Here is a 17,242-nt window from a genome sequence, read left to right as displayed (position 1 = left end):
GTTGGTAGGGCTAACCGCACCTTGTCATGCATCCACAGGTGCATCTCAAGTAGAGCCAGGGAGGTGATCCTCCCCCTCTATGCAATGCTGGTCTACTTCTATGATTCTATGATAAAGTGTGTGTTCATTTTTGAACATCTCTTATTTTGGACATTTTTCTTTAAATAGAATATAGTATGATTTCTAGTCTAGACAGGTTTTTTTTTCTGTCATATTGGAGGTTGAAAGAGGGCAGCACCCAGTACTTTGTTCTAGCTATCTTGCAGGTAAATTAGTGTGCTCAGGAGGGAGAGACATGTACTCAAGTAATTAAAGGGCTGTGCCTTACTTATATAGCTACTTATGAATTTTACATGGCTGCAGATTCCCACAGCTAGCATTTAAAAGAAATACTAACTTTGCTAGATATGATGATTGAATGCTGACTTGAGCCAGTGGACTGCATTTCTCTTTGTTATTAATACTTTTATTATTAGACCGTTAATGGCTCCTACCCATTTTGAGCAACTATAACTCCTTTGTATTCCTTCACTTTTTATTTATTTTAGTTTACGCAGAAATAGGAGAATCCTTTCTAACAGAGAACTAGGTTCCACAGAACCTGGATCTATATAAATGTTCAAAGAAATTTGGTTAAAACTCCCAAGCCATGGACCAGTTATGAGCAGTGACAGGTCTTTCATTGAGGTAAAGCAAGCAGCTGAAGATGGCTTGAGTTTTGGTTTTTTCTCCTGGTGTAACTAAGTGTGTGATCCAGGGGTGGCTGCGTTGGCTGGATGTGTGGGGAGGAGGGAAGAGTGTTTCAGATGTTAGAACTGGTTCCTGTCCAGGAAAGGGATATGGTTAGCATGACTGAGCCATGTACCATTTCAGTGGATCCACAGGAACCTTTGCCAACGAAGTGGAAGCAACAAATATGGGTTAAACATTTCTTCTGCAGAACTATAAAGGGATGATTGCAGTACGCACATTATCTCCCCTTCCCTGAGAGTGAATTACCTAGGGTCTGAGCAATGTCTTTTAGCATAGGAAAGTCTAATTGTATAGTGTCCTTCATGAGTGGGGGAAAATGGACCTAGCACATGCATTCATACATTGGTTGGGGTTTAACCAGTTCAAAAATGACAATGCCATTTCTCCCTCTATTTTTGCTGTAGATAAAATGTCCGTATGGTCCTGCATGAGATGAAAATATGCTGGTTTTGCTTTCCATCAACCTAGTGTGTGTGTGACCTTCAGTCTCTGTGGGCCAGATGTGTTTTCAGTCAGTTAAGCTAGTTGCATCTTCAAGCAAGATATAACTGGAATTGATCTCCATGCTTCTGTTGCTTCATCAATAAATTGGGCTACTTGTATATCTTTTTCATGGGATAATCTAATCTAGAAAGACCCATTATAGTGCTAAGTGCTACTGTATTTACCAAAATCTGAGACTATTTTGACTTTAAGATTACCCCTCAACAATCAGATTCTATTAAGGGTGCACCAATAAAGCTTTTTTTGGCTGGTACTGATAGCCAATTATTAACCAGCCATATCAGCTGATACCAATCCGATAGCTGATTCACATGAATGCAGCCCAGCAGCATGGAGAGCAGCGTCCAGTTGGTAAGTCTGGCGTGGGGGAAGGAAGGGGCATGGGGTGCAGATTGAGGACCCCACAGGGAGGGGGGGAAGGAGGGAGTGGGGTAGGGGCAGGTGCTGCCCAGCCCAGCCAGGGTGGTGAATGCAACCCTGGGGCTGGGAGAGGGATGGAGCCACAGGCAGCTTGTCTGGGGGACAGGTGGGAGGTGGGTAGCTCCCCATCACTGCACACACCCTGGGGGGAAGCAAGGGGGGTATGTGCCCCCCTGGGTTTGTGTGTGGGGTAAGGGCAGGCTGCCCACTGCAGTCTCAGGTCCAGGGGCTGTGCTGGCCTTTTCCCGGCCTTTTCTCAGCTGTGTGGGGCAGATGGTGGCAGTGGCACTGGGAGGGGTGACTACAGGGTACTGTTATGCTGCCTTGCCCTTGTGCAGCCAGCACAGGGCTCCTGAGGGAAGGGCAGCAAAGCACAGTGTCTTGAGCAAGGGCGGTGCTAAGGAGAGGCCCGGGGGAGTATAGGCACCCCCAAATTCCCTGTAGCCACCCCTCCCAGCTCCTCTGCCTGCTCTGTGTAGCTGAGCCTGCCCAGCCCTTCCCAGCCCCCACACTGGGACAAAGCTGGCACAGCCTCTTGCCCACAGCAGGCAGCTTGCCCTCATCCCATGTGCAGATCCAGGGGGTATATGCCCTTCCATGCCTCCCTTGGAGGTGCACGCAGTGGCGAGGAGCTGCTCCCTCTCCCCTGCCCCCACATCCCCTGCATGGGCTGCCTGTGGCTCCATCTGGCTCCTGGCCCCGGGGTTGTATTCACTGCCCTGGCTGGGCTGGGCAGGTAATGCCCAAGCCCCAACCCCAGCCTCTGCCTCCCTCACCATGAGGGCCTTGATCTGTGCCCCCAGGCCCCTTTCCCTCTCCCTCCCCCACAGACTTACCAGCCAGATAGTGCTCTCCATGCTGCTGAGCTGCATTCCTAGCTGTGTGCATGCTGTGGCTGCGTACATGCACGCAGCATTTATCAGTGACATCAGCTACATCGTCCAAAAAAAGCCAATGGCCGATAATGTTAATTTTCCTTTTATTGGTGCCAATCCAATATGCCACTGGTTTACTGGTGCACCTCTAGATTCTATACATGGAAAATATGAATTTGTTATCATTTCCCATGTATGGAATCTAATTATTGGAGGGTTGTCTTAAGTTTGTCCCCTACCCTGCTGTGGCTTGGATTTGAGTAAATATGGCATAAAAGAAAGTATGTATTTACAAATATTATGTAAAGGTGATACTGAAAATAGAAAACCTGTAAGCTTGATAGAACCTCTTGCACTTGACTTAACTGTAATATATATCTTATATATATATATTTTATAAATCTGTAAAAGTTAATCTACTATTGGGACACGTTTTTTTTTTCTATAACTTCGCAATGAAGTGTCTGAGAAACCTCCTTTCTTCTTTGCAAGTCCTCACTTCCCTTTGGAAATGATCTGTCTTCCTTTTATCATTACTTCTGCATTGCTTTCCCTGTAGAGGAGACTTGTCGATGTCAAATCAGTGAATGTGATGATCACCTAGGGCACCTATACACATGATAGAGCTCTGCTCTGGTCAGAGCAGACTCAATTAATTGAGTCTAATTAGCATGCTCCAGCAGCCGCCGCATCACATGTATTCAGTGTCCCCCCGCCTTTCAGAATTGTGGTGGGGGTGCATTAACTAATGCTCATTGAATGAGCTTTAGTTTAAAATGCCCCTGCCATCATTCTGAAGCGTGGGATGCTGAATACACATGGACTCTGCAGGCGCTTAAATTAGAGCAGCTCACAGAGGTGCAGATCTCTGGTACTCTCACCATGCTAGGAGCCAGAGGGATGATGTACAAAGTACCTTCTACCATGCATTGACCAGCTGGAGAGCTCAGAGTACCATGAGCTCCTAGTATCATGCTAGGAGCCTGAGGGATGATATACAAAGTACTGACTTCTACTGCCCTGATCTGTGCACTTTCTTCACCATGAACTGAGGGAGAGCAGACTGAAAGTGGCTTCTAAGTAGCCAGGCTGCAAAGGCCAACAAAGATTCAACCATTTCCACAAGACTGATGCAGCAGACTTGTATCCACATTTCTGGTACTCAAGGCCTCCCTGTCTCAACAACACTTTCTCTGTACTTCTGCAAACATCTTCCATGGACCATTTACTTAGAGCTATACAACTTCTGCAGTGCTCCTGGGAAGTACAGCCTCACCAAGCCAGAGAAGAGGCAGCAAGGCTGCCTTGAGAGCACCCTATGCCACTGTTGTCAAGCACTTTGGCGAAATATAGTTACCCAGGTTTGTCTGAAGTCAAGTAGAAGGAAGAGTAGATTTGCACCTTATAGACTAACCAAAGTGTGTGTGTGTGTATAATATAATATATATAATATAATCTAACAAAAATATATAGCACAAGCCTTCATGGGCTGAAGCTCACTTCATCAGATGTGGTCCAAAGACGTGCAGAAAACAGAATATAAGAAGTGCTCTGGAGGTGGAGATCTTGAGCAGTTGCAGGGAGTGTCACTGCCTCATTGCTGCATTTGCCTTATACAGGGCAGGAACCATGAGCTGTGTGGCTGTACCTCTCTTGTCTCAGTCCTGGATGCCAGTGAACTCTGCATTCATTGGTCTTTCACGGCAGCTACTGCCAGTTTCGCATGTGTTGTGAGCTCGGAGCTCTCCAGCTGGTTGATGCAGGCTCTGGCTAGATCCCCTGCTCTCATGCAGGTCCAGAGCCCAGGGGGTGCATGCGGCTGCTGCTTGCCTTCCTGACGGACCAGCTGGTGAGCTCAGAGCTCACAACACATGTGGAACGCCAGCAGCAGCTTCCCTGACAGGCCAGTGAGCCAAAGAGTTCACTGGGCATGCGCTGCACAGCTGAAAGGTGTGATTGTGCCATTTCAACCCCTTGGATCTGCCATGGGCAAGAGCTATTAGGTGTCTCAGTGGCACTGCAGAAGCAACATGAAGCATGCCCTTAGGAGCCAGTGGTGTGATGCAGAGTGGATGCAGCCTTGTGTTTCAGAATCTGACCTGCTTCCATCAATGAGTGAAGTACTTGAATGCTGGATCTGCACTGTACCTGAATTCCTGACTTTAGAGCAGTGCTAATTTCGCTGCAGCCCCTACACAGAGTGTGATGGGAATGTTACCAGGTTTGCCAAACAACCAGATGGCCCAATGTCTGAATTATTAAAAATAGTAGCACAGGGTTGTGCTAATAATAGCAACCTCAGCTTGAGCTGACAGATAGGTGCCAGGAACAGAATACCAGAACATTACTTTCTTTGACAAATTTTAAAGGAAAATATACTTGTAAAAAACTGATTTCTAAAAATATATAGCATTGAAAACAGTTTACTGTTATAATTTGCTTTGTTCCTTTCATACAGAATAGTATTAATAAGGTAGCATTTTCCAGGAGAATTAGACCAAGTAGTGGTATAAATGTATAGATACCGAAAGGGACTGGCTTGCATTGGGGGCCCGCTACTGAAAGGAATCAGCGTTCTGCGCCATGTGTTCTGGTACCAGTGTGGCCAATCTTTCTTTCAGGAATATCAGAAGTAGGGACCTTTAATCTTGCATGTTCCCCCATTTCCCCTGCTGATTGGTGGAGGGTCCCCGCTTGCAGCTTGCTTCTGATCAGCGGGGAGGAGAAAACTGTGGTTTTAAATATGGCGCTGCTTTTGTCTCCCACCACAGACTGGCTAAGGGGCCCTGGACAGCCTTTCTGTTTGCTGCTGACTGGCGGGGAGGCAAAAATCATGCCATGTTTAAAACTGTGGGTTTAGCTTCCCTGCTGATCAGGAGGGAGTGATGGGGTCCTCCACTAATCAGCAGTGATGGGAGGGGGAGGTGCATGTGGGGGATCATGTCAGGTTAAAGGAACCGCCACACGCTTTACTTCCACCATGAATTTCATAGTCATAGAGTCATAAATTCATAGATGTTAGGGTCGGAAGGGACCTCAATAGATCATCGAGTCTGACCCCCTGCCTAGACAGGAAAGAGTGCTGGGTTCAGATGACCCCAGCCAGATGCCCATCCAACCTCCTCTTGAAGACCCCCAGGGTAGGGGAGAGCACCACCTCCCTTGGGAGCCCATTCCAGACCTTGGCCACTCTAACTGTGAAGAAGTTCCTCCTAATGAAGTTCCTCCTAATTTTGTAGGTCCCTAATCAGAAGTTAAGCGCTATACCTTCCCTAAATGCCACTCTGATTCCAGCCTAGTCCAGCCCTGGCCTACTTGATAGTTTGTACCCTAGGGTGCCAACATGATAGGGGAGCTTGAGCGTTCAGCTGCATGGAGGATCACAGAGCAGAGTGGAGGTAGGACTGCATGATGAGGCCCTACAACCACCACAGTTTTGTGTGGCAAGTGAAGATGAAAATGAATTTGGTAGTGACTGCAGGACTCTTGGCAGTGACTTCTGACACCTCCTCTTGCCCTGCTTCAACTCCGCATCATATGCCTGGTGCCCCCCTTTACTGAGTGCCCAGGGCTCACTACCCACACACAGCAGCTTCCCCTCACCTATTCAGTTAACTGTATTCTATTAACCTGTCCCCCCCCAGGTAAGAGTAATAGGGATCATTTTGTGGGTGGAAATGCTGGGAATTCCTGAGTTGCCAGTCCTTTGCAAAACATGTTGCTTCACTGTTACCTGAACTTCTTAAGCATTGCTCCATTTGTTTTCTGTGTTCACATGTTGCATCTTTTCACAAACCCAGACTGTAAGCATCTCAGGGAACGGATGGTCTTTTTGCATTAATTTTATACTGTGATCGGTACAACGGGACTCTGAGCCACATCTGGGTCCTTCAGGCATTAAGCTCCCTCGACTTCCTGTAGTGTGATATTGAAACCTGAGCTGTAATTCTTCTAACTTCTCATTTGTAATCTTTTGTCTTTTGTCAGTTTGGAGAAGGGTGAACTGCAATCAAGGCTTCAGGTTCCTGTGATAATTACTATCCAGGTTATCCAAAAAATCTTCCCAGGAAAATTTAGTTTGGTGATTTCTAACGCAAAAACTGAGCAGAAAGAAAGCTTCTAGAATGCTTCCTTATTCATCATTTGGGATCGCATAAGGCACATTACATACATAACTGTTGCCATTCACTTTTCACTTCCTGTAAAGAGTTTAAGAAATGGAAAAGGATTAGTATGATCTTCTAGTCCCATGCTTTAATGTAAACCCTTTTTTAATCTTTGGTATAATTTTTCATTGAAGGCATTTATACTGTTATTAGTCAGTAGGACTGAAAGTTTCAAATTAAGCTCTCAACATTTTTTTCTTTTCAGAGCCTGTGTCATCTTGGGTGTGATATTTCTTCTGTCATCTCTATGTATAGTGGGCAAAGCCATCCATGACCTTGCGAATAAGTTGCTCCCAGAAGTGGTAAGATCATTTGTGTTCTTTGTGATGCTCTCCCAGTCCCTGGTCCTGCACTGAGATTTAGGAGGGCATATCTTTGCACTTTGAAAGAGCCCCACTGAATTCTGTGGAGCATCAGCAGATATCTAGACTGCCTGTATGCACTCATTGGAGGTCCAAGACCTTAAAGCAAGGTCTTGCATTTTCCTGGTTTCAAGGGTGCAGTCTGTGGGGTCTACTTGATGTACAAACATGACTACCATTACCATTACAGGCCTAATCACATTTGTCTTACTCACTTAAAATTCCTATTGGGGGTTACAGGAGCTGATGAGAACAAGGCTTGATGAAGGTAATGGAAGCAAGATTTGTCTACTTTGGTTAAATTTTGTAGTGAGCAGAAAGTTTCCATGGATGAATGCTCTGTTTACTTATGCATTTCATTTTTAATGCGTTAAAAAGTACTTTGGGTTAGTGTGCGTGTGTATGTATTCTAGCTCTTGCCTGTGCTTCCAGAGATATACATGGGTGACAGGAGAAAAAGTAGAGTGGGGAATATGTTTTAACCTCTCCTGGGAGAAAAGGCCAGGTCTTCAAGCTATGCAGAGGCTTTGGAAAATCTTTTATCTTGTTCTCTGGTCTTTGGGTAGCTAAGAACTCAACCCCTATCTTGTCTATCAGAGCAGTCCTGCCCTCCCTATCAACCAGTTTCTCACCTCTACTTTGCCCTTCTTGCTTCCTTTTTGACCTCTTGCTTCCAGCAGTAGTCAATCCTTGACCCATCCAACCTGACTATTCAGTGGAAAAGGCAGAAGATCCCTCTTGTTTTTCACTGATCTAAATATTTAATCTTGAACATACCTGCTGGCTGATGTACACATGTATGTCAAGTTTGGGTGCTCAGAAAGCTAAACATATAAAACATCAAAGACCATATCTTTGGCATTGAACCCTGTGGACACAGTTCGCCATGCCAAAGTAGTGCTTCGTTGATTTGGCCCCACACATTACTGGGGCAGGACCCTGATCATGTGATTTCAGGCAGGGGGTGGAGGCAGGGCTGAAAAAGGCAAAACGGAATTTCAAATTGTTCATTCTCTTAGGGCCCTTCCAGACACTCAGGTGAAGGCATGATAGAATCTGATGTGTGAACTACACAATTGCACCTCCTGCCATGGCACACGTACATGGTAAGAGGTGTGATTGTAGGATGGGATAATGCATTAGATCCCTTCATACCTCATTGCCAGTGCAGGGGGAGACCAGAATCATGATCCTGGGCGCCCCCTGCACCCGCAAGTCGCAAGCTCCTGTGACTGGGAGAACCCTCAGCTGACAGGGCCCCCAGCCATGGGGGTGCATCAGCCACCGGGGTGCCCTTGGCACACGTTCAATTAATTGCATAATAGGAACTAGCCAAAAACTTATTCCACATTTTCTGTGGAATGACTTTGTGGCTTACTCCTTCTATCACTCCATTAATTGATTGACTATTTGGCCAGGTCACAACTTAAGAAGTGATTCACTAGTTAATGACATCTTCAGTGCAATGTGTGGCTGGGGCAGAGCCAGTCCAGGCCCAGCAGGGTATAAAAGAAGAATCCCCAGGCAACCAGGGAGCCAGTGAACAGGGGCTGCAAACAGGGTAAGCAGTTTACAAGCCAGTTTTGAGTCCAGTTTGTGGGCCTTCCCCCCATTTTGAGAGGGGCAAGCTTTCAGCTTGGCATATAGAAGCAGGAAAAGAAAAAGGAATTTTTTGGGGCCAGTGAGACAAACAGGCCAGTTCCAGGTGAGTTCACTAGGGAAGGGCTGCTTGGAACAAGAGCAATTAGGGAGAAGAGGCAGATTAAGAGACCCAGGGACATGGCCGGCGGACGCTGCAATCCCAAAGCCACTGCCACTGCCTCTGCTTGCATCTGTGAGGCTTCTGTCCAAGCAGGACTGCTCACCATCGATGCTTCCACCCAGGTCCAGGTTTGGTGCTGTGGGGACTATGGCTTGTTAGGTTCCTTCCAGAGATGGCCAGGTCGGGGAGTGCCAGTGGTGTAAGTGGTGCCTCCTGGTGGTATTTCTCAGGGAACAGGCAAGAGAACTACAGGAGTTGGCGAGGCTCTGAAGCATCCTTTGCCATGAGGCATTCATCAGTTTGATGCTGGAGAAGGAAGAAATTGGAAGAGATTGGAAACTGGAGGCTTGTGACTTCTGGCAGCAAGCTGAAATCTTCACCTCCAGGGAAGAATTGATGGGGAACATAGTAGTGGATGGCAACTTGGGCAGCAGTGACCGCAAGATGATAGCGTTCAGGATCCTGTGGAAAGGAAGGAAGGAGAGCAGCAGAGTAAGGACCCCGGACTTCAGAAAAACAGACTTTGACTCACTCAGGGAACTGATGGGCAGGATTCCCTGGAAAGCCAATCTGAGGGGGAGAGGAGTCTAGGAGAGTTGGCTGTACTACAAAGAAGCCTTATTGAGAGTGCAGGAACAAACCATCCCGATGCGCAGGAAGACTAGCACATGTGCCAGAAGACCAGCTTGGTTTAGCAGGGAACTCTTCAGTAAACTAAATCACAAAAAGGGAGCTTATAAGAAGTGGAAACTTGAACTAATGACTAGGGAAGAATATAAGAGCATTGCTTGGGCATGCAAGGATGAAGACAGGAAGGCCAAAGTTCAATTTGGAGTTGCAGCTAGCAACGGATGAAGGGTTTCTACAAACAAGTTGGTATCAAGAGGAGGATCATGGAAAGTGTGGGGCCCTTATTGAATGGGGGAGGCAACCTTGTGACAGAGGATGCAGAAGAATCTGAAGTATGCAATGCCTTTTTTGCCACAGTCTTCACAGGCAAGTTCATCCCCCAGACTACTGCACCAGGCAGCACAGTTTGGGGAGGAGGTGAGCAGCCCACACTTGTGAAAGAATAGGTTAGGGACTACTTAGAAAAGCTGGACATGTACAAGTCCATGGGGCCAGATTGGATGCCTCCCAAGAGTGCTGAGGGATTTGACTAATGTGATTGGAGAGCCATTGGCCATCATCTTTGAAAACTCATGGTGATCAGGACAGGTCTCAGATGATTGGAAAAAGGCAAACAAAGCCCTTTAAGAAAGGGAAGAAGGAGGATCCAGGGAACGACAGACTGGTCAGCTTCACTTCAGTTCTTGGAAAAATCATAGAGCACTTGGAGGAGAAAAAGGTGATTAGGAAGAGTTGGCATAGATTCACCAGGAGCAAGTCACACCTGATCAATCTGATTGCCTTCTATGACAAGGTGACTGGCTCTGTGGATGCAGGGAGACCAGTGGTTGTGATATACCTTGATTTTAGCAAGGCTTTTTATATGGTCTCCCACAGCTTTCTTGCAGGCTAGCTAAGGAAGTATGGTCTGGATGAATGAACTGTAAGGTGGATAGAAAACTGGCTGGAGCATCGGGCTCAGAGGCTAGTAATCAATGGCTCGATGTTTAGTTGGCAGCCAGTATCAAGTGGAGTGCCCTAGGGGTTGGTTTTGTTCACTGTTTTAATCAACGACCTGGAAGATGGGATGGATTGCACCCTCATCAAGTTTGAAGATGACACCAAGCTGGGGGGAGGAGTAGATATAGTGGAGGGTAGGGCTAGGATTCAGAGTGACCTAGGTAAATTGGAGGATTAGGCTAAAAGAAATCTTATGAGGAACAACAAGGACAAGTGCAAAGTCCTGCACTTAGGGCAGAGCAGTCTCATGCACCGGTACAGGCTGGGGGCTGATGCAAAAAAGCACCTGGGGGTTATAGTGGACAATAAGCTGAATATGAGCCAGCAGTGTGCCCTTGTTGCCAAGAAGGCTAACGGCATACTGGGCTGCAGTGGTAGAAGTGTTGTCAGTAGGTCAAGGGAAATGATTATTCCCCTCTATTAAGCACTGGTGGGGCCACATCTGCAGTACTCTGTTCAGTTCTGGGCCCCCCACTACAGAAAGGATGTGGACAAATTGGAGAGGGTGACAAAAATGGTTCAGGGGTTGGGGCACATGACTTCTGAGGAAAGACTGAGGCAACTGGGCTTAGTTAGTCTAGAGAAGAGAAGACCGAGGCAGGATTTAATAGCAGCCTTCAACTACCTGAAGGGGGGTTTGAAAGAGGATGGAGCTGGACTGTTTTTAGTGGTGGCAGGTGATGGAACAAGGACAAACTGTCCCGAGTTGCAGCAAGGGAAGTTCAGGTTAGATATTAGTAAGAATTTTCCTACTAGGAAGGTAGTAAGACACTGGAACAGGTTACCCAGAGTGGTGGTGGAAGCTCTATCCTTGGATGGTTTCAAAACCAGACTACACAAAGCTTTGGCTGGGATGATCTAGTTGGGGATGGTCCTGCCTTGAGCAGGGGGTTGGACTAGATGACCTCCTGAGGTCCCTTTCAACTCTAATTTCCTGTGAGTCTGTGAATCTACTTGGGGTTTTACACTGTAGAAAATTTTAGGTTGTTATACAAAAAATAAAGCCTGCATCCAGTCCTTTATTGAGAGCTACATAACCATCCAGAGTAGAAAAGATCACTGTGGATTTAAATATTACAATTCCTTTATTTGGGAAGAATAATGAAATACAGGCACATGCCACAAGGCACTGCTGTGTGTAGGTACCGGAGCTAGCTCTAAACAAGCTGATTTGGGTACAGAAAGCATTCTAGTTTAGCTGAAGGAGCATGATACTACTAGGTCTCATTAGCTCGACTGAGAAGCAAGTTATGATGATCTGGGTGGAGGACCATCCTAATGTAGCTGTGTTGACATACACTTGGTGCTTCTAAATGTGTATTAGCTGCAAGACCTGCAGGGAGGTTGTGATATGAGGCACAGCAGTATCTGAGCAGATGGCTTTCTGATGCTGTCAGAAGTCAGGTTAGATTTGCACCTTTATGGACTAACTAAATAAGATAGATCTATATCTATATATCTATTGGTAGAGTTGCAGGTAAACAATACTGTGTCAGATGGATTTGGAAGTCTCAGTATAGTTTGTTGGGCAAGTGGCTACAATATAAAAACCACTTCAGAATATCACTAGAGGGGCCAAAAACTGAATTGGCATCGTTGACACATTATACTCTCCCCTACTTTAAAACACTCCCTTCCAGTCAGGGTCCTGTCTCCCAGATCGGCCTCTGTTTTAGGGATGTTAGGAAACAGGTGAGGAACCTATAGGCAATGCATGAATAAAAACTGAAAGTGTGGAGACAAGCGAATGAAGAGTATAAAAAGGTTCCTGCTGCAAACAAGCTCCAGTGGGCTACAGGATTAAAAGTCCACAATGGCAATGCCCAATGTTATCAATGACTGCTTCAAGTGATCTAATTGTGGCTGTTTCTTTCTGTTTGCTGCTGTTACTAGCAGTGCTGTATAGGCACAAACAGATGTGACAATTTTTGCCTGAACTGGCCCTGGAAAGTAGTCTATAGTTATGACCAAACACAAGTGCACAGCTGCAAACCACTTCAAAAGGGCCTGACGCTATGGCAATCTGAACCTTCACTGTATGAGGGTTCAGATGAAGGTGCTTCAAAACTGAGCAGCTTCATTAATTTGTGTATGCGTGTGCTGGGAGCAGGGCTTGGCTGACGCAGCTCAGCACACTCTTGGCAATGTTTTCAGAACGGGGGGGAAGAAAGCAGGGGAGGGAGGTCCATTGTGGGGGTTCCCCAGCCACACTGGAGTTTGTGTGTGGGGGGGTGGATGGGATTCAGTGGGGGGCTCCAGTCCACCTACCCTCCATTCTAGTACATCTGGGAAACCTACAGAACAGACCTCCCTCCCCTGCCTTCTCCCCACCGATCCTGAGATAGCATCAGAGCCATGAGGGGTGGCGGGGTGGAGCTAGGGGAGAGAGGCTGCAGAGACACAGCCTCAATCCCTGGATGGGCTCCAGATTGGAGCTGATCCTCCACCCTCCCAACCCAATAGCTAATAGGGCTGTGCAAAGCTTCGGTTGCTGATTCAGTTCAGAGGAGATTCAGCCTGATTCAGTGGCTGAATCTCAGAATTCGAATTTAATCAGGAGACCCATTACTCTCTCTGAATGGAATTGGAAGCCTCTGATTCAATTCAGATAGATTTGATGATTCAGCAATAGATACAGCTTTATATGTTTTTTCTATATACCTCGTGGTACCAGGAATGCTGAGATGGTGGGGTGGATGGAGCATCCCACAGGAGCATGGTGGGGAGGAGTCCTCTGTGTGCTCAGTGGTGGACATGGAAATGGACTAGAAGTCCTTCTGGGTCCACTGTGGAGTGCTCAAGGCATCCCTATGCCCCCTGACTTGGTGACCGGTGCCTCCTGGGTCTGGGGGGTGCATCCATGGTCTCCCCACAGCTGATCGGCAAGCTGGGGGGGGGTGTCCTCTTTGCACTCATTGGCTGGATCAGAAATGCTTCCAGTCCACTTCTGGGTCCGCCTCCAAGCATGCAGGGAACTTCTGTGTGCTCCTGTGGGATGCTTCATCCGCCCCACCATCTCAGCATTCACGAGCCACGCCTGGTACCTCGAGGTATGTAGAAAAAACATATAAAGCTTTGTCTAGGGCCGAATAGCTGATTCTTCAAATCAGAATTAAATCATCAGATTTGGCCAAATCAAATTGGAGCAGTGATCCAAATCAGCAAATTGAATCCCTGACCCCTGAATCGGTCCGAATCTGAATTGAGTACTACCCGCTTCGCACATCCGTAATAGCTAATATCTGAGTTGGTCTAACTCACGGTGATTTCTGTAAAGCAGCACAAGTTAGACCAGGGAGTTGCATTTCTGTCTGTCAGTTTTGCAAATAGTTCCTCCTACCAATTGCATGGGCTTTCCAAAGAGCAAGCACATTCTCAGTATGGCACTGCAGCTCCCCAAACAATATCATTAGCATTGAAATATTTTTGTTTAATTTTATGACATTGGTAGAATTACTCCAGCGGGGTAAGAAAGAAGAGAGCATGCACGTAAAGCACAGCTTCTCTCAGGCCACTAGGATTACAGTTTTCTAACTTTTCAAAACATTGTGTGAAATTTTAGATGCATGACTCTGATTTTAAAGGAAATCATGTGGCTAAGATCTGACAGTACCACTGGAAAATGTTCCTATTCATGTGCAAAGGCTGAATGCAAGATTAGCATTGAAAATCTGTCTTTAAGAGAGAAAGTGCTTAGAATATATAAACCTACTCTTCCTTTGGCAAGATTTACATGACTGTTTGTGTGGAACAAAATGAGAGACCGAATGTTTGCCAGAACTACGAAGCTTCTTTTTACACCTTTGATTTATGTGTTAGATTACCTTGACTTTGTCAGTATTACAAAGTGTGGTGCTGGGGCAGATATAATTTCTTTGAGGTCAACTTTCATTTGCATATTTTCAGGGCAAGTAATTCAAGATAGGAGCAAGTCTCATGTAAGAGAGATATCAAGTAATTAAGTTCCACTATGTTAATTGTAAATTGTCTTGGATAAAAGCCTCAAAGGGTAGTCTGAATTATACTGGAATAATTATGCTAACTTTTATAATATTTCCAGCTCCATATAATATATAGGTCATTTCATTCACAAGTTAGTTTTGAATGGATAAGTTACATAAGCCATTTTCTCAGAATGAATGTGTAATGTCTTACATCTAAAGAGTCCATTGTTCTTGAAATAAATTTCAGAAGGGGTATTTTAGGTAAAATGAAAATAGAAAGGATATCAAGGGTTGTGTAAGTGCCTTTTAAAACCTGTATGCAGCAAGGTTTTGTTTTAAGGTTGCATCTGGATCTCATGGAAATGTGGTAAAAGGAGATGTTATCTTCAAATTCTGATCAGGTCACATAATGGATTCCTGTTACAGAGCCTTAGTAATTCCAGCCAAAATTAAATGAATCTGAGCAAAACGACATTTGTATGCGAATGAATTTCTGTTTCAGTGTCCCATCTCATGAGTGAGTGCCCACAACTTCCACTAAAGGTGGAAGGAGAAAATCCATAATTTAAAGGATTTGTATGGATTTAGCTCTTAATCCACAGGAATTTTCAGAGAAATTGGGTTAGATTCCCCAATACTGTTCACTAGCATAAATCCAGTGAAACTAGTGGACTTACTCCTGATTGGATTTGCTAAACTTCCCTATCAATTTTCTGTTAATTTTGTCTGTACAGAATTTTCTCTTTTACCCCAATGGATGAGCCATGCACTCGTAGAAATGGCAACAAGTCTAGTACAGTCCTAAGGATGCAACCTATAGTCTTAATTAATATGTCATTTTGATTTTCCATCGGGCAATGACCCCACTGTCATCAGTGCGCAATAAGCAGAATTTACCTGTCATGATGGGGGGATCATACGTGTTGCCAACTTTTCTGTTTGCACCATGACTATGTGGAAAGTAGGCAGCAAAAAGAGATTTTCTGAACTTTATATTAAGCACCGTAACAATATCTTCAATGGGAAAATTATAAAATGTAATTAGAGGAAATATGTATCCTGCAATATTGCAGTTTCCCTGGGGCATATAATATGATGCTTAGCTAATGCATTTTTTAAAATACAAAGTTACGTAGATCAGTTGACAGGAAAAATCACTTAGCTGGGTAATCCCATTTCCAGGACATGCCTCTAGGTTAGCAGCTAGGAATTTTATAAGTATGCTTCTTCCATTAGAAATCATTTTAACACTCATAATTGGCTGGAATTAAAAGAAGAAAACAATTACTGTCTGTTGCGATGAGCAGTATAAGAGGTAGTCTTTGCAATTATGTACAACTTTGAGGGGGAGGTTACTTAACTAAATATACACAGGAAATATACCCACTCCATGGCTTAACCACCCAATTTATACATTTTCTTTTCTGTTTAGAAAATGTCATCTTGCTCTGTAAGTTTACTTCATTTTTTCAACTTTGTCTTTCCAAATATTATGCGAACTTGTAATTTTAAATCTTTTTCTAATACCAGGCAAGCAGGCGTTTGCGACGATGACTATAGTTTAGTAGTGTAGTTGTTTTCAGATTTAGGACCAAAGGTGGAAAATAACTAGAATATTCAGTGAGGTTTCAAGCTGGTACAACTCATAAACAAGCTGCGGTGGAAACATTTGATACCTGTGCATCTTGAAAAATGAATCGCAACTTATTGAAATTTCTCATTTTGGCAGTGCCAAAGATCACTTATGAAGAGGGTTGCTGAGCCTTAAGGATCTCTCTGGCTCAGTGGGTAATGATTACTGGATAATGAAACTTTAGAGAAAACAGTTGTTGATTCTCTGTGTACGCGTGTAACAGAGAACCTGAGCCCCTTTGTTACTTTAAGGGAGAAAGAGTCCAGGGGGAGCCCCAGGTGAGGTGAGACTGGGAGAATGGTCCCAGGGAAGTAGGGACTATGAGTGCTTTCTGCAGCTGTTAGCTCTGCAGTAGGACGGCAGGACAATCCCCATGTGAGCAGTGGGAAGTCAGGGGGACAAAGCATTGCTACAGGTAGGCTGCCAGGGAGACCTGTTAGCAAACCTAATTAGGGGCACCTGTGGCCAGCCCTGTGGAGTCGGGGTAGGGCTTGGGAGAGAGAGAAGCCAGGGCCCATGGCTGGGTAGGACTTTTGGTATATAGCCAAGAGGCCAGAGGCTTAGTTATAGCCAGAGTGCTTATATTTTTGGTTATAGCTTACTACTGGTGGTTTAGGTTTGGGACTGTTAGGGGTTGGTGGAGGTCCCAGTAGTGCTGGAGGCATGGGAGTGTCTTGATCTCTTCCAGGAGCTAGGGGCTCAAAGAACAGGGCATGCTTAGCAGAAGATTGAAGCCTGAAGGAAGTGACTGAAGCCCAGGAAGGGCAGAGATTGGGCCGGGGATCCCACCCCCATAAGGGCAGAATCAGGACCCAGTTCCCAGAGAAGTGTGATCTTGGGGCCAGGGGCCCAGCACAAAGCATACAGGGGTCAGAGGCCCAGAGATACTAACAGCCGACAGGGCAGAAGCCGAGATAGCTGGACCTGAATCCATGGGCCAAGGCTGGAGGCTTTTAGCCCGAGGAAAGGGGCAGAGGCTGAGAAGGCTGAGGTCCCAACGAGGGCATGGTGTAAGGGCAGTGGAGCCATGTAATGTCCCTTAAGGCTACAGGTGCCCTGGGGTGGCACAGTGGGTCAGGATTCATAGACATTAGGGCTGGAAGGGACCTCAGAGGATCATCGAGTCCAGCCCCCCGCCCAAAGGCAGGAAGTCAGTTGGGGTCATAGGATCCCAGCAAGATAAGCATCCAATTT

General features: G+C 45.7%; 1 protein-coding gene across 1 annotated transcript in view; it reads left to right on the top strand.

The window, feature by feature from the left end:
- Positions 1-17,242, top strand: part of TMEM163 (transmembrane protein 163) — a gene marked incomplete at its 5' end in the record, with an annotated part of 208,546 nt that overhangs the window by 139,528 nt on the left and 51,776 nt on the right. Inside the window, one exon of the mRNA XM_019553605.1 lies at positions 6,924-7,020. Coding sequence (XP_019409150.1) covers positions 6,924-7,020 — 97 coding nt within the window. The remainder of the gene's footprint in view (positions 1-6,923; positions 7,021-17,242) is intronic.

This window comes from Crocodylus porosus, unplaced genomic scaffold, assembly GCF_001723895.1.
Source record: "Crocodylus porosus isolate Cpor-Errol unplaced genomic scaffold, CroPor_comp1, whole genome shotgun sequence".
In the NCBI taxonomy this organism is placed as follows: Eukaryota; Metazoa; Chordata; order Crocodylia; family Crocodylidae; genus Crocodylus; species Crocodylus porosus.
The sequence above is the reverse complement of the archived record's forward strand: the minus strand, read 5'-3'. Positions and strand labels throughout refer to the sequence as shown.